The sequence below is a fragment of the Protomyctophum bolini genome (assembly GCF_963924005.1).
Source record: "Protomyctophum bolini genome assembly, chromosome: 15".
Taxonomy (NCBI): Eukaryota; Metazoa; Chordata; class Actinopteri; order Myctophiformes; family Myctophidae; genus Protomyctophum; species Protomyctophum bolini.
Genome location: NC_137876.1, coordinates 6275250 through 6300771, shown reverse-complemented (window position 1 = coordinate 6300771; position 25522 = coordinate 6275250). Strand labels below are relative to the sequence as shown.

The 25522-nt window shown below is 39.3% G+C and overlaps 3 protein-coding genes and 1 long non-coding RNA gene across 8 annotated transcripts; all 4 read left to right on the top strand.

Annotated features, from left to right (window-relative positions):
• Positions 1-1089: 1089 nt before the first annotated feature.
• On the top strand, positions 1090-8361 carry zmpste24 (zinc metallopeptidase, STE24 homolog). Its single transcript, XM_080784821.1, has 9 exons — positions 1090-1483; positions 2948-3094; positions 3304-3507; positions 3740-3892; positions 4458-4599; positions 5206-5381; positions 5827-5931; positions 6440-6583; positions 6746-8361. Exons 1-9 carry the CDS (start codon positions 1373-1375, stop codon positions 6968-6970), a joined length of 1407 nt encoding a protein of 468 aa, XP_080640947.1. The 5' UTR covers positions 1090-1372; the 3' UTR covers positions 6971-8361.
• A 706-nt stretch (positions 8362-9067) lies between these two features.
• Positions 9068-13466, top strand: LOC308330134 (ATPase inhibitor, mitochondrial-like). Of its 2 annotated transcripts, XR_013965441.1 has the most exons (4): positions 9068-9183; positions 10885-10985; positions 11339-12940; positions 12980-13466. XR_013965441.1 is itself a non-coding variant. In XM_080784841.1 (3 exons), exons 1-3 carry the CDS (start codon positions 9112-9114, stop codon positions 11478-11480), a joined length of 315 nt encoding a protein of 104 aa, XP_080640967.1. In that variant the 5' UTR covers positions 9068-9111; the 3' UTR covers positions 11481-13466. The 2 variants fall into 2 exon arrangements, 1 of the variants encoding a protein (XP_080640967.1); XM_080784841.1 differs by having other exon boundaries at positions 11339-13466.
• Positions 13467-13956: 490 nt separating this feature from the next.
• Positions 13957-15199, top strand: LOC308330133 (uncharacterized protein). Its single transcript, XM_080784840.1, has 3 exons — positions 13957-14082; positions 14668-14780; positions 14895-15199. Exons 1-3 carry the CDS (start codon positions 14011-14013, stop codon positions 15034-15036), a joined length of 327 nt encoding a protein of 108 aa, XP_080640966.1. The 5' UTR covers positions 13957-14010; the 3' UTR covers positions 15037-15199.
• A 1277-nt stretch (positions 15200-16476) lies between these two features.
• Positions 16477-23645, top strand: LOC308330137. 4 transcript variants are annotated; one of them, XR_013965442.1, is made up of 19 exons: positions 16477-16540; positions 17312-17386; positions 17787-17850; positions 18278-18338; positions 18533-18665; positions 18937-19000; positions 19440-19503; positions 19698-19846; positions 20106-20171; positions 20371-20434; positions 20773-20838; positions 21036-21159; positions 21425-21487; positions 21678-21838; positions 22049-22160; positions 22356-22484; positions 22680-22759; positions 22951-23110; positions 23293-23645. It is a non-coding gene; the product is annotated as an uncharacterized lncRNA (long non-coding RNA). The 4 variants fall into 4 exon arrangements; XR_013965445.1 differs by lacking the exons at positions 17787-17850; positions 18278-18338; positions 18533-18665 and having other exon boundaries at positions 16500-16540; XR_013965443.1 differs by lacking the exons at positions 17787-17850; positions 18278-18338; positions 18533-18665; positions 20106-20171 and having other exon boundaries at positions 16500-16540.
• Positions 23646-25522: the final 1877 nt, after the last annotated feature.

Below are 25522 nucleotides of genomic sequence, written 5' to 3'. Positions count from 1 at the left end.
CCCTAGTCAGCATTACCTGCTTCCACCTTTCAGTGGGCAAAATAATCCTGAATCCTCAAATATTTTTAATTCATGCAATATTAGGTTCACATTCATGATCTCAGACAGACTCACCATCCCTCCATATTTGGGCAAGACAGTGTTTGGGTGCAGATATTGCTTGCTTGCTTGTTTGTTTTTTCACTTACAAAAATATTTAAAAATTAATTTAAATTATACACAAAGTCAATGAGAAACATGTGAAGGAGAAAGCCTAAGTAAAAACGCTTCAGGGGCTTGAGAAGTGGCATTCTTCAGGAATGATTGTACATTCATAGGATAAAAACTACATCAACATTGATAATCATTGAACATGCAGATCTAAAACACAATGACATTTGACAGATATATCATACAGAGAGAGAAAGAAATTACTCACTTTTATAGGCCTATAATATTTTATTTAAATGTTTTTACCAAACCACCATTTGCCTGCACATTAAATGGCTTTAAAGTTAAAATAAAACAAACATGTACCTCCATTATTATTTTGATTTTTTTTGTTAACAATTAACAGATTTTGTCTGTAGCCCTACCTCTCAATTTGTCATGTACTTTAATAATATAATATACATGGTAATAATACTCAACGTTAGTGTTGTCTATCAGGCTAGTAGTACATCTGCCCAATGCCGGTGTCTTTACTGTCTTGTATCCATTAAAAGCATTCTCAAACTTTTTAATCACAATATGCATCTGTGGGATCCCAATCTACATGAAGAGACTAGTGAGAGAAAATGGGTAAATGCAGAAGCGCCACAAGGGGGGCCACAATCCTACTGATTTGAATCTTTGGCCACTGTGTCAATGGATATGATGAACAGCAGCAAGTATTAATGCAATTCAGTCAGTCCGGCTAAATATTATTTGTCATCTTTAACACACTTCCCATTAATTAATATGAATATGAATTTGTATTTAAGATAGAAAGACATTTAAGCAAAATTCATCTATATATTTAATCCTAAACGAAATTTGCAGCGGAACCAAAGTCATTGGTCCTTGTTTCAATAACGACAAAAAGTTTGTTGCACTTCTCTGTGGACTCCGCATCTGGTCCGCATGAATGGGGCGAAGACGAGGCTCTCAGTGGAATGGGAAGTGGACGCATTAGTGACCAAGTTCACACTTATTGCTAATGTCTAGAAATAAAGTGAAGTCAACAGCACTTTACCTCAACTAAAATCTGTCTGAAAATTGCGTTTGTGTACACGTCAAGTGGGGAAGCAGGCGGTTATATTAGCTGCTGGCTAATAAACATTCAAGCTAGCTAGTGTTTAGCTTGAAAGGCTAGCCAACCCAGCTTGAATAACATAGGCTCAGAACAGAAAACATGATGATTGAAACGTTATGTGACCTACCAGTGGAGAAACAAATATTTTATTCTGTGCTTGGATTCTCCTGGACGGTATACCTATGGGAGGCATACCTTTCGTACAGACAGGTAAGTTGAAGTTCACTGTCAAAACAGCTGTTTGATCTTTGACAGTTTAGATTAGAATCTACTAACTGCATTTTGATCAAGCTTTGGAGGAACATTTATATTCATTATGGTCAGCTATTTTGTTTCCGTTAGCCTAATTGTATACATTGAAATTTAACAATTTGACATTTTCTTGGACATATTGAAAATATTAGTGCTGCAACTATCGATTATTTTATTAGACTATTCTATAGATTATCTTTGTAATACATTTTTAAAAAGTGAGTGACTGCAACTTGTTCCTGTTTGTGGATGACTCTGCACTGCTGGTCTCAAGACAGAAACAAACTGCAGGTTGAAAAGGCCCTCACCTCTGAAGTCTGTAGAACTGGCTGGCTGATAACAAACTATCAATGATGGTTTGTTTGCGAGCCAGTTCTACAGAGGATTCCGTTTTTCCCAGTTATAATGATAGTCTATCATTACCCGCAATTGCAACTTTATAATGGGATGAATCTAGATATAATGGGATTGGGATTGACTCCCTACTCATCCAATTTGCGTTTGCGATCTGCTTGTATTAAATGACGTTAAACTCAGAGTATTGCAACTCTAGATTCATGCCATTATTAAAAAAATATATAGTTGCAAATTGCGGCTAGAAATGACCTACCACCCAAGTTCCACCCTGGAGGCAAATCATAATTAATGATAAAAAAGGCCACTAATTGAACAAGATTCCTGTACAGGATCTCCTCACTGGTCAACAAAAACAGGAGCCCTCCTACAATGTTTCTTCGACTATGCATGCACCTCATGGTACCACCCCACAGCACCTCAAAGGCCCTTAAAGCAAGGCTCCAGACTTCCCAAAACAAACTGGTCAGGCTACTACTTGGCCTTACTCCCAGAACCCACATGTCCTGATTAATTGAAAATAGAGGACCCTAATGTAAACAAGTCTTAGTGCTGGTTTCATCCTCGGGGGGTGGCAGTGGCTATGGGGTGACCGGTTGGGAACCCCATGGTTACAGAACATTACTGTCCGTGGTGACCGGTTGGGAACCTGTTGAAGTGTCCTTGAGCAAGACTCTGAACTCTTGCCCCCGATGTGCAGGTTGGTGCCTTGCATGGTTTCCTCCGGCATCGGTGTGTGAATGTGTGTGAATGGGTGAATGTAATGCACAATCTCTGTAAAGCGCCTTGGATAAAGGCGCTATATAAATGCACCATTTACCATTTATCCTCAAGCAGTTTTTGTATTGACTTGTGCTTTCATTTGAAATGTACCCATTCTTCATACTACTGTTGTGAATACAAATTACACACACACACACACACACACACACACACACACACACACACACACACACACACACAATTAGCTATCTAACCTCAGGTGAGCTAATGAGATTACATTGATTAGTTCGATTAACTGTTGCAACCCTAATGTCTTGTCTGTCTACCTTTTTGTTAACCTCACAGAGGAAGATCTACAGAACAGTCACACACGTTCCCCAGGAGCTGGGGAAAATAGTGGACAATGAGACATTTGAGAAGTCACGGCTTTACCAGCTGGACAAGAGCAACTTCAGTTTTTGGTCAGGACTCTACTCTGAGACAGAAGGAACGGTAAGGTTTGACTTATGCCAGTGTCACATTTAATATAAGATCTACAAGCTCACAACACGTTGCAGGCCTGACATGTTTTCAGCTTGTAGATCTACCATTTTCGGTGCACAACGACAATTACTGTATATTATCAATTCAAGTATACAATCATTTGTCCACTTATTTTTTATAGGATCTTATTGTCATTACTTTCCTGTTCTGTCCTGTAGCTGATTCTGCTTCTTGGAGGAATTCCTCTCCTCTGGAGTGCGGCCGGTTCTGTGACATCCCGGTTTGGATTAGGTCCAGAACATGAGATCACCCAGTCCCTTGTGTTTCTGACCCTGGCCACCCTTTTCAGTGCCTTCACTGGCCTTCCGTGGAGCATATACAGCACATTTGTCATTGAGGAGAAGCATGGCTTCAATCAGCAGGTAAACTGTCCTTAAACAACATGTACTGTACATATGACCTCATCCTGGCCTCTCGAAGTTGCTGCCACGTTCAGCAACATGTCGATGTAACATGCTTTGCAGACTGTTCTAACAACATTACAGTATATAACAAGATAATGATATTAACGTGATATTTGTTTTGCACTGATTTGACTGCATACTTATGGCATCATAATCTTTTGTCCTTATTTTCATTTTTCACATTGCTTAGACAATGGGGTTCTTCCTGAAAGATGCTGTAAAGAAGTTTGTAGTCACCCAATGTATCCTGCTGCCTGTGACATCTCTGCTCCTCTACATCATCAAGATTGGTGGAGACTACTTTTTCATCTATGCCTGGCTCTTTACCTTGTGTGTGTCTCTGGTTAGTGATACTTTCACCTCACCAGCCCTTTATATTTGAAATGGACAATATTCTACCAAATCAGTCAGATGTTCCTGAAGCTCATTTGGGGAAAATGTAAAGGTTATCTGAAAATGTAATTTGCTGTTTGCGAGTTTCATCAGGAATCAGGATTCTTATAGAACAGAGCAAAGAATGTATGGCTTTCATGATTTATAGATGCATGCCATCATTTAGTGCTGCGCGATCCTTCATCCTTGCTCAAATGTGAATCTTGATTTTCCGCCATAAGAATTGAGATCTCGATTCTCACAAGATAATTTTTTTCCCCATGAAGGTATTTATTGTCTTTAGTCTATTCTTAGAATGCAACATGCTAACCTGTTCTCAATCAAAAGCAGTAATGCTTGCTTTGGCGTGATGTTATTCCTTTGTTGACAAGATTACTAGTAATATAAACCACATGAACATGTATCAGATTCATTCTATTTGCAGCTTTGTTTAATGTCAGTTAAGCAAAGTTAAAAGCAAATTATCAACACAATTGATTTGATCTTGTATGTGTTTGTCCTGTGTTTTCTCCCAGGTACTTGTAACCATCTATGCCGACTACATAGCTCCTCTGTTTGATAAATTCACTCCATTGCCAGACGGGGAGCTGAAAACGGATATCGAAACCATGGCCAAATCTATCGACTTCCCCCTCACCAAGGTTTATGTAGTAGAAGGTATTAAACCCATGGAACCCCCATTACGCCACACACAAGGTGCTCTGATCGGCCAGCGATGGGGATCAGCAGATAGTTTGTGTAAATATGTGATTGGGATAATGATGTCTAGGATCAGATTGACGAAGCACTGTGATTTGGCAACGTATAAATCGGGCTTCTCTCACACAGATTGTGCTAAACTAGCCTGGTAAACCATGCCAGTCGTGTGAATTCACATCATGTTATGTGTCTTCTGCAGACCGGTCTAGCCCCAAGCACTGGTTCTGGTTGGGTGTTTTGCATGAACCAAGAGCCAATCAGCATCTGTCAATCACAGGGCCCTCTTCCACTTTTTGGTTTCTGCAAAACACCCACACAGCGATTGATGCCCGACCAGATAATGTGAATTCACGTGACCCACCTGGATGGTTTACCAGGCTAGCACTACACCCTCTTCGCAAAAAATAAAATAATCATCCTTAGTACGCTGCGCACCTATATGTAGATGGTGAAAAGTCTGACATTTGTCTTCAACTTTGTTGAACACCAAATTCTAAAATGTTTACCATATCTAGGTAGACCTACCCAATGTAGACTAAAACTAAACTACTACTATTCTTCCAGGTTCCAAGCGTTCCTCACATAGCAACGCCTACTTTTATGGATTCTTCAAGAACAAGCGCATTGTGCTGTTTGACACCCTGTTGGAGGATTACTCTCCTCTGAATAAGCCCGGAGAACAACAGCCAGACCAGACAGAGGCTAATGACACACCCAGCGAGCTCAAAGCCAAGCCTAAGGTTACAATGCAAAATAATATATTGTCATATTAGTAATAATTATGAAACTTCTTCTGCAAGACATACTGCACCAGTAACGGTACAGTAATTAAGTAAACACAATCGGCGATGGTAATATAACTTTTATTTCATTGTCATGCAGAGGATGCGCAATTTATTTTTAGGGTGAAGACACTGGAGGAATAACAATCCAATTAATAACAATGTAGTTTGAGCTGTTGCCAGAGTACTTATTGCAGTACCTGTTATCAGTGTACATCGAGGCCAGTCTATTCCTACCATGAGCATTTTTATTTTGTTTTTATAAATGATATTCTATTTATTATTATTACGCATTTTCTGCTTGACTTGACTTGTCATTTTGATGAAAGTAGAATTATATTTGATGTATGAAGTATGTACTACTTTAACATTTAACATTTTTATTTGCTTTTCTGTCTCTAAGAACAAAAAGCAAGGCTGCAACAACCCTGAGATCCTTGCAGTTCTTGGTCATGAGCTGGGCCACTGGAAGCTTGGCCATACTGTCAAGAATATTGTCATCAGTCAGGTGGGTTTCAGAACAAAGGATCCTTTATATTATAAAGGATATGAGTCAATGTCAGTGACAATTATAATGTGTATTATTGTCACTGACATTGCACCAACAGTGCAGACTGCAGAGTCATCCACAAACGGGAACAAGTTGCAGTCAAAATATTGTAGATACATGTTGAAAAGTCGAAAACTCATAATTTCTGTCCCAGCCGGTCGGACCATTTTGCTGCATGTCACTCCCCTACTCTTGTACTCATGTTTTACTCTCTCTCCACTGTACATCAAGTAAAGGCAAACAAAACCCCAAAAATATAACTGAAAATACATAATATTTGTCAAGAAAAACTAATGTGACAAATACGTCTTGCCCTGAGCATTTTACATTTGTTTAACTTGACCATTGTCCTGTCCAATGTTTTATACACAGCAGTAACTCGGTCAAATGTAGCTATATCAATATATGGATCGAATGTGCGTGTATCTAACCAATTACACAAGTTGTTTCTCTTTCTGCTCTGCAGATGAATTCCTTTCTGTGCTTCTTCCTCTTCGCTGTTCTGATTGGGCGGAAGGAGCTGTTCCTAGCCTTTGGTTTCCATGACACCCAGCCAACCTTAATTGGCTTGATGATCATCTTCCAGTTCATTTTCTCTCCTTACAATGAGGTAATTTTTGTTCTTCCAATACTCGTAATTATGTTTACTAAAATAATTTAAAAGAAAAGAAGCATTGTTCATCTGTTGGCATCTGTCATTGTACCACTATTGAAATGTTGTATTTTATTATGTGTACTGCGCGTCATTAGTTGTCATCATTTTCCTTTGCAGCTCTTGTCATTTTGTCTGACCGTCCTAAGCCGCAGATTTGAGTTCCAGGCAGATGCTTTTGCACGGGCTATGGGCAAAGCTTCTGAGCTCTATTCTGCCCTCATCAAGCTCAACAAGGACAACTTGGGTTTCCCTGTGGCTGACTGGTTATTTTCCATGTGGCACTATTCCCACCCTCCTCTCCTGGAGCGCCTCAGAGCACTGGGCAATGTCAAGCAGGACTGACGGCCCCAGAATGGGGCGTGGGTGTCGCCTCCACCCAAGATCTGCCGGAGACCACTCCTGGCCCTGTGATGTGCTCTGCTCTTTTTTTCCCCCCCAAATATAACTTTCCTCTTTTTTTTATTTTTTGTCTTGGTTTTATTTGATTTTGACATTTAATTTTCATACGGTTCCCTTTACTTAGAATTTTATTTGTTTCAAAGAAAACCAAAAAAAAAAAAAAGAAGAAAAATCAGCACAACACAGCCTAAAACGCTTACCAAACCTGGGATGAAGTTTCTGCTTTTCCTTAAGGCAAATGGAGGTACTTTTTACATATCGTACACCTTGGCCAGTATCAGAGTATGTGTAATGGAATGTTTTTGTCAGATTTTACAAAGAGCTAATTTGATTTTTATTTGTCCAAAGGGTTTATTGGTTGTTTTATTTGTTCAAGGGATTTATTGATTGTTTTATTTCTTAAAGGGGTATATTTTTCATTCAGTTTTATTTGAATGAATGACATTATTTTTTATTAGATTATGAAAATAAATAATTTAACCTAATTCCACACATTTTACTTGCATGGTGTAGCCATTAGCCTATACAGCTGTCTTGCTCAGTTTCCAATTATTAAGCGTCATCCTACAGTTCACCGTACACAAACTAAACAAACAAATCTTTGACTAGGATTAATTGGTTTGTTGTGTGAAAACGAAAAATGAAATGTTTGACTGTAGGATTAATTGGTTTGTTGTGTGAAAAATGAAAAGTGTCCTGTGCTCTTCTCACCTACTTGTTACTAGGTTTTGGATTATACAGTCCAGAGTAAATGGAAATTATCCCAGAACATCCCATGTTTGGTGGTGCTTCTCAGACAACCTCAAACTCAAAACAGTTAACATGCTAGATTTCAATTCCACATCTGGCAGATACAGTTACAGACCACTGCCAATGCTGTAGTGAAATCATTATGAGTCACTGTAAATTTCTACAATGGTAGCTTTTCTGGGCTAGTGAAACATGGTCGAGTGTATGCCATACTTTGCCACCTTGTTTCTCTAAATTTAGGAATAATCATTGAAATTTATATTTTTTACTTTTGGTTTTTACAATATTTTCTTTGTTTTAATGCACTTAATTATTACCGAGGGCCCAATCAACCTGTACATGTGTAATTTTGATGAAGAGCATAATTCCAACATGTAACTGGTTAGAGAACGAACCGTGGAAAATATTGAATGTGGTTTGAAATCTTACGTTCCTCTTTTTTATTGTTTTGTTTCTTCTGTTTTGGTGCCTATTTGTGAGCCCAAAGTTGACTAAGAATCAAAAGATTTATTACAGTCATTGTTTGGTTTGATAGTAGAGTGAAGCCCATACTTGCAGAAATGTGAATAAAAACCCTCAAAGCACCTCTGTTGTTTTCTCTCTAAAGACAGAAATCATGATAAATTGGATCCACAGCAATGTTTAATTGGCTCCAACTCCAACAACTAAATTATAAAATGTATAGTAAAGATACTGTGAACTGTTAAAATAGTTGTATAAATAGCCCACTGGTCATGAATGTTTTTATTTATTGAAACACGTTTTCAACAAGATATTAGAAGTTGATTTTTAGACTAGAGAGTGTAAACCACGACCACGTTGAGACTTCAGAGATAAAAACAAAGATGAAATTATTTACGTTGTGCCCGTGTCAGGGTCAGTTATATCTGGAGTCTGGACCAGTCACAGTACCCTTCACTTTCTTCCAGGAAATAAAACGTCTGGGTTAGTGGGTTTCCGAGGCTACCCTTCCCTTCACTCCACGTGAAGTTGTTACGCAGACGTGCGTGCTGAGACCATACCATTGCAGAGTCTGAGAGGGTCATTGACTTAATGACTTACACGTTTAACAGTGTTCCTGCTATTCCCTAAGAGTTTATAAATGATACATAAATATCAAACTCGTCAGATATCTTCAAGATTAGATTTTGATTGATATTTGACCTATTATTGTATTGGATTGTTCGTTTTCGTTCTTCGTCTCCCCTCTAATGGAAAGCCTGGTGACGCGAGGTTACCCCTTTATAAAAACAGGCACGCCCCTTTTGGTGTATTCAACAACCTTCATAAGTCAGCTGACCTGGATGCGAGTGTTGTTCATTTAGAGAGCAATTATGGCAAGATTTTTGAGGCCCAATGTCAGGACCTTTATCAGCACACAGTTAAGAATGGCATCCGATCATCAGGTAAAAGTATCTGATAGCTAGACCAGGCTTTATGAATGTTCGATTTAGCTACCAAAATACAGTTAATTTCAATGAATGACTGTGTGTTGTTGACTGCATGCCATGTTGTTGACACGGCGGTGACGGTCCATGTAATAACGTAATGTCCTGTTCTTGATTTGAACGTAATGAACTTGACAATTGGAACCAGTTTCGCGTATCGTTGAACAACACTCACTGTATATGACAAATATATTTAATTGATTTTCATTCATGTCAGTAGCTCATTGAGTGGAAATGTGAACTGTTGGGCTAATTTGTTTGAAACAGTGCATGCCTGTGCATGGATACGTGTTCTCAGTTCAGTGCATTATATTGTTGAGATTTTGAGAAACATTCTGGATTATTCCAAAGAACTCATGTGGCCGCGTGGATGACAACAAAGGGGAATTCTCTCCTTTTTTGTATCAAATTTGACCTTCAGAATGGTGTTGCATTTTCAGGATCCATCCTGCACTAGCCTAACATTACTGGGAGAAATGAATTGCTGTTGGCAAGTTAAATGTCATGTGAGCAAATGCAGATTTTTCTAACCAGTAAAACGCCTGAGCATATCTTGAGTGTACAGGGTGTGATGAGGTCAGATCAAGATATGTAATGTCAGCAGGTCAGCTCCATATATGTAGATCTAAGGGTGGCAGCGGGGGCAGTGTATTGAATGTACTGTACATGGTTTGATGAGGGCCCGGGTAGGGTCGGGCCTTAATTTTCAGGTCTGTTGAGAACTCTAGTTTTCGCCGGCTGCCGGGTGCGGCAGGCCTGTCTAGAGTTTAAATGGACAGGTATCAGTCAAGAGGGAGACATCGAAAAGGAAGGATGGATGAGGAACAATCAATTATGGAATGTCAGAACAGGTGCTGACATATATCCATATACTAATATTGATGACATCCGGGATCTCCATATATGGGTCGCATTTACTATGACATCTCGATCCCTGATGATGTCATGTGATGTCACGAGACTTGGGCACCATACTGTATATGGGGCTTTCACATGTATGGGGACTTTCAGTGATAAACTGTCTGACTAACTGGAAATGCATGATTCCGGCATACAGTGGTTATCATGAGACTGTCACAAATTATGATCCCAGGCAGGGATCTCCATATATGGACATAACAGGGATTGTATTAGGGTATGAGCTGGGAATGCCCATGTATGGAACATTTTCATATGATGTCACGATGACCTGGGCACCTGGGGGCTTGCCTGGGGAGACCAGGGGACTGATGTCACGTGATGTCACGATGACCTGGGGGCTTGCCTGGGGTGAGCGACGGGGATTTGAGTTAGGTGACGGGATTTGAGTTAGGGCCGATTCATACTCCTATTTTAGAGCCGAATAAAAGTCGGTTCGGCGCTGTAGAGCCTACAATGTGACGTCATTTGAGGTTCGGGGGGGGGGGGGGGGGGGGGTAGCCGGGTACCGTCCTAAAGTCGCCTCTTCGGTGCTACTGAAAATTTCTGACGAGCCGAAATCATTTCGGCACCACAGCGCCGAAACAGCGGTAAAATAGGAGTATGAATCGGCCCATGAATCGATGTGTCAGGAGAATAACCGGTATTGTGAGTGAGGTGACAAACGCAAGGTTGCATAGTTATCTGTGACCTCTGGTCGCAATAATTATATAAGTCTATATTTCTTCCCTCTTCCCTTAGACGGGTGATCTGGGTGGAGGTGCGGGAAAGGGTGAAGGAGGTGGAGCCGGGGCGAAGAAACAAGTTAAGAGAGAGTATACTCAGGAGGAGATGTACTTCAAGTATGTTTCCCTCTTTTTAGACCACTGACTGCTGGCCTACTGTTTGGTGACGTAGGATTGTATTGTACATGCTTTAGCTCCTCTTAACGCAGTCATAAGTATCAGTGTCTACACTATCTATCTCTGTGTACATAATGCACAATGGGAATGAAAATTAACACTATAAATAAAATAATCTGCACAGTAGAATAAACACAATTTACAGCTTTTGTAGCAGAGATGGACTTGGAAGTGCAATAGGCAGTGCAATAGGCAGTCTCTAAAAGTGGCAGAACTTTAGATCACAATATGCCTGGGCAAGTGGAAGCTTTATTTATTAACCATGTTACTACCCTTCCATTTCTCCTGCACAGGCGTAAAGAGCAGGAGCAACTTGCCAATCTGAAGCAGCACCACAAAGAGGAAATTGACCACCACAAGAAGGAGATTGAACGTCTGCAGCGTGAGATTGACCGCCATAAGGGAAAGATCAGGAAACTGAAGCATGATGACTGAGACGAAACCACACAGCAATCCCAGTCGGAGTCTCAGTGATTCACAGTGCCAAAGTCCCCTACTACTCAAAAATCACACCCGTTTGAAGTGAGGGGTGCTCTGATCATCATACATCATCTCATTCTGGCCAATCACAATTTGCGTCCTCACCTTCGTCTTCCATGTTTGTGTTTACACAAACATTTAAAGCTCAAATTCATTGTCAGTGGCATTCAATATTGGTGTGTACACAATGTGTGTGCACAAATCCTCAAAACTGGACATAGAGGGGCTTACGCCCTCAATAATTTTGCTGCATGCACTGCCTATCCAGGCCCACTGTTGATATTTGGTTGATTTATGTTCTATAAATGTTAAGACAGCAAGTCCTTGTTGTTGCCATTGAACACATATTGGCCTAGGGAGGACTGCAAGTGCAACTACACAGAAGGACAGTGCATACTTTACAATTAAGATATTCTCTGCATTTTTAAATACTGCACACCAACAATAATCAACTTTTATATTGCAATTTAAAATGTATTTCTTAAAGGGGTTTATTTTTCATTCAGCTCTATTTGAATGAATTACATTAACACGTTTTTGTCGTTTTATCGTCTACTTAGGTTTATGTGAACATTGCAGACAGTTTTTAAGTTGCTCGATTCAGTATTTAGATGTTTGATATTAATTTTAGCTTCCCCGCCCCCTTCCTATACAAACCCATTGTAACTTAAAACTCAATTGTAACCATGATACATTAATTGAAAACACCCATCCTTGTTCCTGGTGCTGATATCGTCCTTGTAATACGTGAGGGTGATGTGTTTTTTTTTTCATTTACTGTTTTCATTTATTTTTAATAATTATTCCTGGAGGAGGTTCTTTTCCAAAATAATTATTAAAAATAAATGAAAACAGTAATTGGAAAAACCACTGCCCCTCGTGTATTAGAAGGACAATATCAGTAAAAATGGATTTTGAAGTTACAGTGGGTTTGTATAGGAAGGGGGAGGGCAGCTAATCAAATATCTAAACACTGACTCAAGCAACTTAAAAACTGTCTGGGGTGTTCACATAAGCCTTCGACCCCTTAGTAGACGGTAAAGTCTTCAGTTTTATCATAACGGACTTAATACCATAATTTTGACTTGCACGTTGTAGCCATTAGCCTATACAGCCGTCTTGCTTGACAGCCGTTTCCAATTATTAAGCATCAGTGTTTTTGATGGGGAACAAATGAACAAGTTAATTCTACAGTACACTGTGCACAAACTAACCAATCATATAATTGACTGTAGTGCACAAGTGTCCTGTGCTCTTCTCACCTACTTGTTACTAGGTTTTTATACAGTCCAGAGTAAATGGAAATGATCCCTGACCATCCCATGTTTGGTGGTGCTTCTCAAGTCAAGCTCAAGTTAATTTACATGCTAGATTTCAAATCTACAACTGGCAGATGGACCACTCCCAATGCTGTAGTGAAATAATTTGAAGTGACAAGTTTCTACAATGGTTAGCTTTTCTGGGCTAGGGAAACATGGGCAAATATGCCACTGTTTTTCTCTAAAGCAGTTCATTTTAATGCATGTAATTACCAAACTGTAATAACCTTTACATGTAAAGTTGATGAAGAGCCATGAACCATATAATATTGAATGTGGTTTGAAATCTTATTAACTTAAGTTCCTGTCTTTTCTATTGTTTAATTTCTTCTCTTTGTTTTGGTGCCTATTTGTGAGCCCAAAGTTGACTAAGAATCAAAAGATTTATTTTGGTTTGAATAGTCAGTGGAGCCCATGTGAGATGTGAATAAAACCACTCCAAGCATCTAGTTTTCTCTCTATAGAAAGTATGAAAATTTGGATCGACAGTTAAATTATAATAGCAGTACAGACCGTGAACTTTTAAAATACTTGTCCAAGTCTGTACTGATCATGATTGTTTTTGTGTATTGCTACATTTTGAATAAAAAAAAAACTAGAATTCACGATTGTGTGTTGTTAACGAGTGAAAGCACTACTTTATTGAGATAAAAGATTAAATTCTTCCCATTTTTTGCCCTTGTGTACGGTCCACCTTAATGTTGCGGTGATGCGTTCACACCATAGGCATAGTGTTCACACGGGCTTTTTAACGATGGAAGCCAGCGACATCACGTTGCAAAGACACAAGCAACGCAGCAGACCTACGCAGCCACGCTTCACTCCACGTTAAGCCAGTAGCTACGCAGAGTGTGCGAGACCATACCATTACAAATATGGGTAGGACTACTGACTTTTATCAGTTTTACACGTTTGTTCCAGCTGTTTCCTGAGGGGTTAGAAAAGCTACATGAATATAACACATATCGGATATCTTCAAGATTATATTTTTATTGTTATTTGACTCATTCTAGAAGTTGATTCTTGTATTGGGTTGTTTTTTCTTTTTATTTGCTCCCCTCTATAAAATAGGCACGCCCCTTCTGGTCAACGGTAACCTTCATAAGTCAACTGCCTGCTTGACAATGAATGCGATTCAGTCAGTGTTGTTCGTTTAGAGAGCAATTATGGCAAGATTTTTGAGGCCCAACGTTACGAACTTTATCAGTACACAGTTAAGAATGGCATCCGACCACCAGGTAAAATTAACTGCTAGACCAGACTTTATGAATGTTCGTTTTTAGCTACCAAAATACAGTTAATTTCAAATGAATGACTGTGTTGTTTTGTTGTTGACTGCATGTTGTTGACATGGTCCACTGGCAATAACGTTGTGCTGTAACTGTTCTTGATTTAGGGAACGTAATGAAGTTTCGAGTATCGTTGAACAGTTATGAACACTATATGACAAATATATTCAATTGATTTTCATGACAAATATATGTTTAGTTGGAAATGTGAACTTTTGTGCTATTTGTTTGAAACCTAGTTCAGGCCTGTGCATACGTGTTGTCCTCAGTAGAGTTCAGTTCAGTGCATTATATTGTTGAGAAACCTTCTGGATTATTCCACTCTCTGGCCGTGTGGATGACAACAAAAGAGGAAGTTCTTTTTTTATTTTATTTTAAATAACTTCAAATTTGACTGACCTTCAGAATGGTGTTGCACTTTCAGGGTCCATACTTAATGGGAGAAAGCTGTTCTACAGGTGGCAGATGAGCTAAATGTCACAATCAAGATGGCTATAATATTAATTCCATAGGTCTATATTTCTTTCCTCTTAGATGGGTAATCTGGGTGGAGGTGCAGGGAAAGGTGGAGGAGGTGGTGGATCCATCAGAGAAGCAGGTGGATCCTTGGGGAAGAAACAGGCTGCTGAGGAGGAGATGTACTTCAAGTATGCATTTCCATCTTTTAGTCACTTTAGGCCTACCTCGGTGATGTAAGATTGTAGTTTGTACAAGTGTTTTTGTGTATTTTTCATGCCTACCCTTTCATCTCCCTTGTGCAGGCGTAAAGAGCGGGAGCAACTCAATGCGCTGAAGAATCACCACCAAGAGGAAATTGACCACCAGAAGAAGGAGATTGAACGTCTGCAGCGTGAGATTGACCGCCATAAGGGAAAGATCAGGGAACTGAAGCAAGATGACTGAGAAACCAAACCACATAGCAGAAGTCTCAGTGATTCACAGTGCCAATAAGAAACCCTACTACTCATTACGTTTGTTGCATCACTGCCTAGCCAGGCCCACTGTTATGTGGTTCATTCATTTTCTGTAAATAATTGAAAGTTAATAAAGGAAGTACTTGTTATAATTGTTGCCATTGAACACATCTTCAGATATTGGCCTAGGGAAGTCTGCATGCAACTACACATTTGTGAGGACAGTGCATGCCACAATTAAGATGTTCTTTGAATTCAATTTCAATACTGCACCATCAACAATAACCAACCTATATTTTGTTTTTTTGTTTAGCATGGTAAACACCTTGAACAGATGATACACAATACATAAAATACTATAAGATATAGTAATCTCAAGCAAAGAAGAGTTTTCTTGACAAGGTTATCAAATAAGATTTTTGGGCAAATTTCCTTTGTCAACAAAGGTGCTCTCAGGACTCTTGCCGGAGCCCTCATTCAATGCCACTTTGGTTATGCTTGCACCTCTTAGTTCCCCAATGTCACTAAAGACTAATTGCTTCAGACCTCCCAAAACAAACTCATTCAACTACTTCTTGGCCTGGGCCCACCTAATTCCAACACATTTTGCTAGTCTTGGATGGCTCAGCGTAGAAGACTGTTTAGGAATTCAAAATGGGATTGGGTTTTAAGAGGGGGCTCAGTCAGTGCCCGCATATGTGGGCCACATAATACCAGAGGGAGTGACCACAACAAACAAATGTGGAATACGCTGACAATCCCTTAAAAATGTGGATCAAACGGGACTGAAAATCCATCTTTTAGGAGACCACAACTTCCACAAGGGGAGGTAAACTCACTTTTCCCATAGAAAGGAGATGGCATTCACTGATGCTTTGTACATATAGTGGTTTATATAAATTATATTGGTTGATGATAATGTATTTTGGTGTTATTTTATGATATCCTTATGAATTTAGTACAGGACCACAATTGAAACAAATCCCCAGGCCATTTTTGCGTTGTCCTCTAGGTACAATCAATCAATCAATCAATCAATCAATGTATAATCATGAATCAGAACAAGTCAGTAGACTACCTATATTAAATGCATAACTAACTTTTAGCAAAGTTATGTTAACAGTTAAGCTGATTTACAAACCTTTTTACAGACTGGCCAGGATAATTATTTATAAAACGGGGATGATTCATTTGAACTCATCTGACTTCAATAATCTCAGTTAGTTTACAAATATGATAGATTAATGTAATCACACACAATATTCATATAGCACATTCCATAATTAAAGCCATTACAAAAATGAAATACATAACAGAAGAAACACTACAGCAACTGATACATTTTCTACAGACTATATCCACAGGGTGGCGCTGGAGGGTCATTTCTTTCTCAGTAAAGACGTCGTCACGTCCGCTGAACCCTGGTATAATAAGGGCCATCCCCGCGTGTAACTTTCTTTATGCACATCATCATGGCGAGACAGCACAATGCGGTGGGTAGCTGACTCACAGAGCTTGACTTTCTCACTTTCTTGGCTGAACTGAAAAATAGTATCATAATCAATATACTTGCTTATCGCCTTTTTGCCACCTTGCAACACAACATGGATGATTATGTGTTGTTGGGCCGCTACTGAATAGAATCAACTAGGCCTTAGGCGGAGGCCCAGTGTGGATGTAGTACTGTACACTGACTTTAATTCAATTTATTAGCTTTTAAAAGCTGAATACATTTGTTTCGATTCAGTCACATGGCATTTGGGCCAGTTGACTGCATGTTAGCATGTTTTATTTTATGCACACGTGGTGATTGAAGGTTCTTATTTCGTGCTTGGGGTGTCGGGTTCAGTTAAAAATACGTTTTGTCCATGTGCACTTTGTGCAGTCAAAGTAAAGCTCAGAAAAAAGCAAAATGTGCACCTTATAGAATTTGTTTGAAACGGCTAAGAGGATAAGACTTGTTTACATAGGGTCCTTTTTCAATTCATAACATTTAGACATACTCTACTTCTATGCAAAAAAAACAACTAGGGATTCACATTTAACTACTGTTAAGGTGTAGCTACAGTTTAGTTGCATAGGAGCAAAATATATTTAACCCATTGAACCGAATTGGGGACTTAGTTACCTGTTTGTAATTAAGGAACATTCTATATGCTTGTACTGTATTTAGTGTATTATGTTGGTAACCACCATGCCCACCAATGAGTCGTTTCGTTGTGTCCTTCATTCTGACTAATACATTGCATCCTTATTCCATGTAGGTTCTGCAGCTTGATGGCAGGTGTGATCAACTTGGGTGTTTTGCTCCTGTGGCTAATCGGGACGGGTACTGCTGGGTACGTGAAAGGTTAATGTACACTAACCCTTGCTGTGGCCATGCCACTTCAGAGCTCCTATAGTGCGATCTTCTGGAGGACCAACTGTTGGGTTCTCGAATTTAATTAGGTGACTCTTCTCCTCTAATTCTATCTGTGCAAATGGTCTGTCTGTCAAGACTATGTCTAATGTGACAAACGACACATAAACCTATAAACTAATTTGCCTAGTATCTCTAGAATTATCTTCTAGTGCTATACTGTCTGTCTATGATTACACTACTCGTCTTGGTTGAGTTTAACGACCATGAAAAAACTCACATGCACTACCATCTGAGACTGACTGACTGTCACCAATAAGTGTCAATATGTTGTTGTCTATTGAGTTTTTAAGACTTGTGTTTGTCTTTCCTCCCTATAGGCCACAAGGTGGTATTGCTGAGATGAGGGGGATGGAATCTCTGGAAACTACTACTGCAATAAATGTTAGTAGCCTTAATACTTTCAAAATACTGTAGGGTGCATCCTGTTTGACCTGCTTACTGACACATTAAAGTTATCTCTGAGAATACCTAACATGCACTACCATCTGAGGCATAAGCATGATTCATGTGCAAGGATATCCAATGGTGTTTGTGTCATGACATTAGCTTTTTGAACTGTGGTGCTCTTCGATATTTAACAAGGTGATATGAGCCTTCATAACAACTCATCCAAATGGGTATCATGAGGATGGCTGTTTATTGCTTGACAATGATGAGTCTTTATCCAATACTGATCATCTCTTGATGAAACTATTTACGGATCTGACTACTGAGTTGAGTCATGGACAAATTTGATATTTTAATAGAATTTTGCAGCACATGTCCTTTTAAGGGAATGACTGTTTTCCTTTCTTCGCCTTCATTCCAGGTATGACAGGCTGCACTGGACAGACGGAAGGTGTTGATGCTGTCCCCCTCCATACGACAAGGTGACTTTAATTTTCCAACCAGGGAGGACCAAAGGTCTTGTGTTTAAACCTGTGCTGTCTGTGATGTAACTTTTTTAACCTTACCATGCCTTGTTTGAGTCTTGACTCTGAAACGATACACTTGTCTGAGACATGCTATTTACTCAAGAGTATGTGCTTTTGGCTACTGTATCTAATGGTGACTTCTTTCACAGAGGAAACTTACTGCATGGTTGTCCCAGACGCCAATTGTGCACCTGAAGCCTCTCTTGCTAAACGGATACTGCTGGGTATGTGAAGAACCTGTCGAGTAATCCCTGCTGTGGACCATACCACTATCTGTCAAAGGTGAGCTTGTAGTATTGTACATGACTCATTAATCCTCACATCATTGTGTCTACATTAATGCCTGACCATTTCCTATGAATAAATTTGCCTATCTCGAGACTTGTCGTCTTTATTGTCTGTCAATGATTACACCTACTCGCCTTGGTTGAGTTTAACGACCATGAAAAAACTCACATGCACTACCATCTGAGACTGACTGACTGTCACCAATAAGTGTCAATATGTTGTCTATTGAGTTTTTAAGACTTTTGTTTGTCTTTCCTCCCTATAGGCCACAAGGTGGTATTGCTGAGATGAGGGGAATGGAATCTCTGGAAACTACTACTGCAATAAATGTTAGTAGCCTTAATACTTTCAAAATGCTGTAGTGTAGGGTGCATCCTGTTTGACCTGCTTACTGACACATTAAAGTTATCTATGAGAATACCTAACATGCACTACCATCTGAGGCATAAGCATGATTCATGTGCAAGGATATCCAATGGTGTTTGTGTCATGACATTAGCTTTTTGAACTGTGGTGCTCTTCGATATTTAACAAGGTGATATGAGCCTTCATAACCTTAACGCACCCAAATGGGTATCATGATGATGGCTGTTTATTGCTTGACAATGATGAGTCTTTATCCAATACTGATCATCTCTTGATGAAACTATTTACGGATCTGACTACTGAGTTGAGTCATGGACAAATTTGATATTTTAATATAATATATTTTGCAGCACTTGTCCTTTTGAAGGTAATGACTGTTTCCTTTCTTCGCCTTCATTCCAGGTATGATGACAGGCTGCACTGGACAGACGGAAGGTGTTGATGCTGTCCCCCTCCATACGACAAGGTGACTTTAATTTTCCAACCAGGGAGGACCAAAGGTCTCGTGTTTAAACCTGTGCTGTCTGTGATGTAACTTTTTTAACCTTACCATGCCTTGTTTGAGTCTTGACTCTGAAACGATACACTTGTCTGAGACATGCTATTTACTCAAGAGTATGTGCTTTTGGCTACCGTATCTAATGGTGACTTCTTTCACAGAGGAAACTTACTGCATGGTTGTCCCAGCCGCCAATTGTGCACCTGAAGCCTCACTTGCTAAACGGATACTGCTGGCTATGTGAAGAACCTGTCGAGGAATCCCTGCTGTGGACCATACCACTCCAGACCTCCTATAATGTCTGTCAAAGGTGAGCTTGTACATGACTCATTAATCCTCACATCATTATGTGTCTACATTAATGCCTGACCATTTCCTAGCCTATCTCGAGACTTGTCGTCTTTATTGTCTGTCAATGATTACACCTACTCGCCTTGGTTGAGTTTAACGACCATGAAAAAACTCACATGCACTACCATCTGAGACTGACTGACTGTCACCAATAAGTGTCAGTAGTTGTCTGTCGAAATTTTAAGAAATGCTTTTTTTTTTTGTTCCCTCCTTTATAGGCCACAAGGTGGTCATGGTGAGATGTGAGGGAATCGACATCTCTGGAAACTTCTACCTCAACAAACGTCAGTATTATACATTCAGATACCGAATGGTTCATCCTGTTTGACCTGCTTACTGTCAATGATGATGATGTACACATTTGAGTTAATGATAATACTTTACATGCACTACCATCTGAGACCGACTGTTGCCAATAAGTGTCAATATGATGTTGTCTATTGAGTTTTTAAGACTAGTTTTGTTTGTCTTTCCTCCCTATAGGCCACAAGGTGGTAGTGCTGAGATGAGGGGAATGACATCTCTAAAAACTTCTACTGCAATAAATGTTAGTAGCATTAATACTTTGACCTGCTTACTACACATTAGAGTTATTTATGAGAATAACTAACATGCATTACCAATGCTTTTTGAACTGTGGTGCTCTTCGATATTTAACAAGTTGGTATGAGCCTTCATAACCTTAACGCACCCAAATGGATTTCATGATGGCTGTTTATTGCTTGACAATGATGAGTCTTTATCCAATACTGATCATCTATTGATGAAACAATTTACGGATCTGACTACTGAGTTGAGTCATGGACAAATTTGATATTTTAATATAATGTCATTTTGCAGCCCTTTGAAGGTAATCACTGTTTCCTTTCTTCGCCTTCATTCCAGGCATGACAGGCTGCACTGGACAGACGCTGATGTTGTATTGATGCTGTCCCCCCTCCATACGACAAGGTGACTTTAATTTTCCAACCATGAAGCAACAAGGGTGTTCTATTTTAACCTGTGCTGTCTGTGATGTAACTTGCTTTAACCTTACCATGCCTTGTTTGAGTCTTGACTCTGAAATTATACACTTGTCTGAGACATGCCATTTGCGCTGAAGTGCATCTGCCGTTGGCCCCTGTATCTAATGTTAACCTCTTTCACAGGGGAAATGTACTGGTCATCCCACCGTTTGATTTCTGCAAAATGCCCCAAGTGCTTGAGGCAAGACCGGTCTGCGGTAGACTCGTGAAATGTGAATTGTTGGCCCAGGATGCTTGACCAGACTAGGTACTAATGCCCACAAGTTACAAAATGTACTTCTACTTGTCTGTTACGGCCTCTAAACAATTAAATGTTCATGACTATTGTCCTTGCTTAACAGTGATGAGTACTTTATCCAAAACTGATAACTATTGATGAGAAATTTACGGATCTGACTCCTGAGTTTTGTCATGGACAAATTTGATACTTTATATACTTTGCAGCACTTGAAGTTGAAGGCAGTGTTTTTGTCACTGGAGTTTAAGGTTTCCTTTCTTTGCCTTCAATCCAGGTAGCTGGCTTACGTCTGTCTCCAGGAGGTTGCACCACATCTGCAGCAGTTCATCAGACTATGGTGAGTCACAATGAATGGTTCAAGTTTTAGAGGTTGCTGATCTGGATATGATTACACACCCAGCTCATTGATTTACAATGATACATTTTGTTCCTATTACTTCTGATCCAGAAACATTATAGTTTTTTTATGTTTGGCTTTGTTTAGTTTAGGTTATAACTAAACATTTGTTGTAACTACTCCTGCCCAGGTGTACGTCACTGAGGAATATCAGGATAACGAGAGAATCTGCATGGTGTAACTAAAACCCCTGGTGTGTTGTATCTCCAATCGCTCCATGTGTGCAGCCATTACGATTGGCAGGCTAGGTTACGTCTATCCCCAGGAGGTTGCACCACATCTGCAACAGTGGTGAGTGACAGTCACAATGAATAGTTAAAGTTTTATCTAGTTTAGAATAGAAGTTGCTGATCTGGATATGATGACACACCCAGCTCATTGATTTACGATGATACATTTTGTTCCTATTACTTCTGATCCAGAAACCTTATAGTTTTTGTTTGTTTGGCTTTGTTTAGTTTAGGTTATAACTAAACATTTGTTGTAACCACTCCTGCGCAGGTGTGTGTCGTGTCTCCAATCTCTCCATGTGTGCAGCCTTTATGATTGGCAGGCTGGGTTACGTCTGTCTCCAGGAGGTTGCACCACATCTGCAGCAGTTCATCAGACTATAGTGAGTCACAATAAATGGTTAAATTTTATAGGTTGCTGATCTGGATATGATGACACACCCAGCTCATTGATTTACGATGATACATTTTGTTCCTATTACTTCTGATCCAGAAACATTATAGTTTTTTTTTATGTTTGGCTTTGTTTAGTTTATTTAGGTTATAACGAAACATTTGTTGTAACCGCTCCTGCCCAGGTGTACATCACTGAGGAATCTCCAGGATAACGAGAAGGAATCTGCATGGTGTAACTAAAACACTTGGTGTGTCGCGTCGCCAATATCCAAGGAGGTTGCACCACATCTGCAGCAGTTCATCAGACCATGGTGAGTCACACTGAATAAAGTTTTATCTAGTTTAAAGTTTGCTGATCTGGATATGATGACACACCCAGCTCATTGATTTACGATGATACATTTTGTTCCTATTACTTCTGATCCAGAAACATTATAGTTTTTGTATGTTTTGCTTCGTTTAATTTAGGTTATAACGAAACATTTGTTGTAACCAATCCTGCCCAGGTGTACGCGTGTCGTGTCTCCAATCTCCCCATGTGTGCAACAATTATGATTGGCAGGCTGCAGCAGTTCATCAGACCATGGTGAGTCACAATAAATGGTTAAAGTTTTATAGGTTGCAGATCTGGATATGATTACACACCCAGCTCATTGATTTACGATGATACATTTTGTTCCTATTACTTCTGATCCAGAAACCTTATCGTTTTTGTATGTTTGGCTTTCTTTTAGTTTAGGTTATAACAAAACATTTGTTGTAACTACTCCTGCCCAGGTGTACATCACTGAGGAATCTCCAGGATAACAAGAAGCAATCTGCATGGTGTAACTAAAACCCCTGGTGTGTCGTGGCTCCAATCTCCCCATGTTGGCAGGCTAGGTTACGTCTGTCTCCAGGAGGTTGCACCACATCTGCAGCAGTTAATCAGACTATAGTGAGTCACAATGAATGGTTAAAGTTGTATAGGTTGCTGATCTGGATATGATTACACACCCAGCTCATTGATTTACAATGATACATTTTGTTCCTATTACTTCTGATCCAGAAACATTATGGTTTTTGTAGGTTAGGTTTGTTTAGTTTGGTTGTAACAAAATGTGTTAATGTCTTTCACAGAAGAAACCCATGGTTGTATCAGCTGTCAAGATTGTTTGGCTGCTGCCTGAACCAACCTGAGCTGTCTAGTTTCTCATGTGGCAGTATTCTCTCCCTCTGCTCCTGGAACTCCTGGAAGATGCCCACCAGGATGGGAACTAGTCTCCCCGCAAGGACTGCCACTCCTGGCTCTGTGATGAGACTTTCACGTTTCTTTACTAAGAAATTTGTTTTTAAACTAAAAGAAATTGCAACGCAACAGCCTCAAAAGCTTACAAACCTAATTTGCAAACATTGAGTGAAATGGCTGAATACTGTATCCTGGTTGGTACCATGCACTGTAATGGCCATCTAATAAAAGTGTTTTAACTTCACCAGAAGAGTGACTTTTTTTGTGGTTTCCAACTATCGAGTATCGGCATCCTACTTTGCACAAACTAACAAATTAAATCTTTGACTGTTGGGTTAATTGTTTTGTTTGAAACTAAAATGTATGCAATTCTCACCTAACTGGTTCAAATTAAAACATAAATTTCAATTTACATATTTCCAATTCACATCTTGCAGTTATTTGGAGTGACTACTGTTTCAGAGATGGCTTGTTGGGCTAGATAAATGCTTCAGCATAGTCTTAAAGGAATCATTGTATTTGAGGGGTTTTCTTATGAACGTCATTTTGACCACGGTACTGTAAATGTACCTTTCTTAAATGGCATGCCAGTAGTTGTTAGTACAGTTTGAGCCCAATTACTCTGATAGGGGAGCCCAGCAATATGAATAAACTCCCTCGAATCAGTTTAATTCTGTATGTGTATCTTCCCCAATGGGCTCCCAGTGCTCCCACTGAGTGGTTGCTTCATATGTAAATGCTTGAAAGTTAAAGCATGTGCTTTGTTTAAAAAAAAATATTAATTAAAGTAATTGTTGCCATGGCCTTCATGGTCAGACGTTGGCCTAAGGCGGTCTGGAACTACAGATAGACCTTTTTGTTTGAGACATAGCCTACAGTGCACACTTTAAAGGCCACCATTAAGATGTTCAATATATCAAAGTTGCTATTTACTATATAAATATAGGCATAAACTTAAATAACTTGTACAAACAAGAGCCATTGCCAATTTTGTCAGAACAGATTTCACAGATTTAAAAAATGTAAATGACAAATGAGGCTCAAGTGTGTACAATTGTATGTATTAGAGAACTAGTCGCACTGGAGTGCAGACAGACCAAGATTTGACAATGAAATGATGAACAAAAACATCTGACTGTAATTCACTTCATGCGTTACATGAAAAGGAAAACATTCATAATTCATATACAGTAGGCACATGTGCTCCTACAGCACATTTCACATGAGCGGCGGTGGCTCAGGGGTAGAGTAGCTGGATGGCAACCGCAAGGTTGCTAGTTTGAACACGGGCTCCCCCAGAGTTTGTGTCGAAGTGTCCTTGAGCAAGACACTGAACCCTCCTGATGTGCTGGTTGGTGCCTTGCATGCAGGTTTCTGCTGCCATCAGTGTATGAATGGGTGAATATGTAATGCACAATCTATGTAAAGCGCCTTGGATAAATTAACCATTTACATAAAAAAGCAGAAGTAAATAAATAGAAGTGATTAAATATAAAAACGGCAACTATTTCATATATATATATATATATATATATATATATATATATATATATATATATATATATATACACACACAGTATACACACACACACACACACACACACACACACACACACACACACACACACACACACACACACACACACACACAAAGAGAGAGAGTTTGTTTTTAATCACAGTACTGTACGTCTGTCTACTGATAATAATAAAAAAACCTCTGTCTATCCAGAGGGTGGCGGTGTAGGATCATTGTATGCTCTGTTTTCTTTTTTCTTTCGTTTTTTATAATATGGATATGGTAGGCCTACAGAGAATTCAGGTATTTAACCAGCACAAACACCAGAGAAACAAAAAAATAAAAACAAAAACAACAAAAGAAACATACAAATAATATAATATATTTACAGCAATGACATCAAGTTCGGGGAAAGAGGATTCATTATACAAATTAATTCATACAGTTTATTCTTTCTTTCTTTTTTGTTTGTTATTTAGTGATAAAGATCTGATTAGCATTTTAAATTCCAATTTTAAGTGGGTAAAGTTCATAGTAAAGTTTTCCCATTTTATTTATCCTCTGACTTAATACAAGAGGAAGTAATCTATGTCGTCATGTCCGCC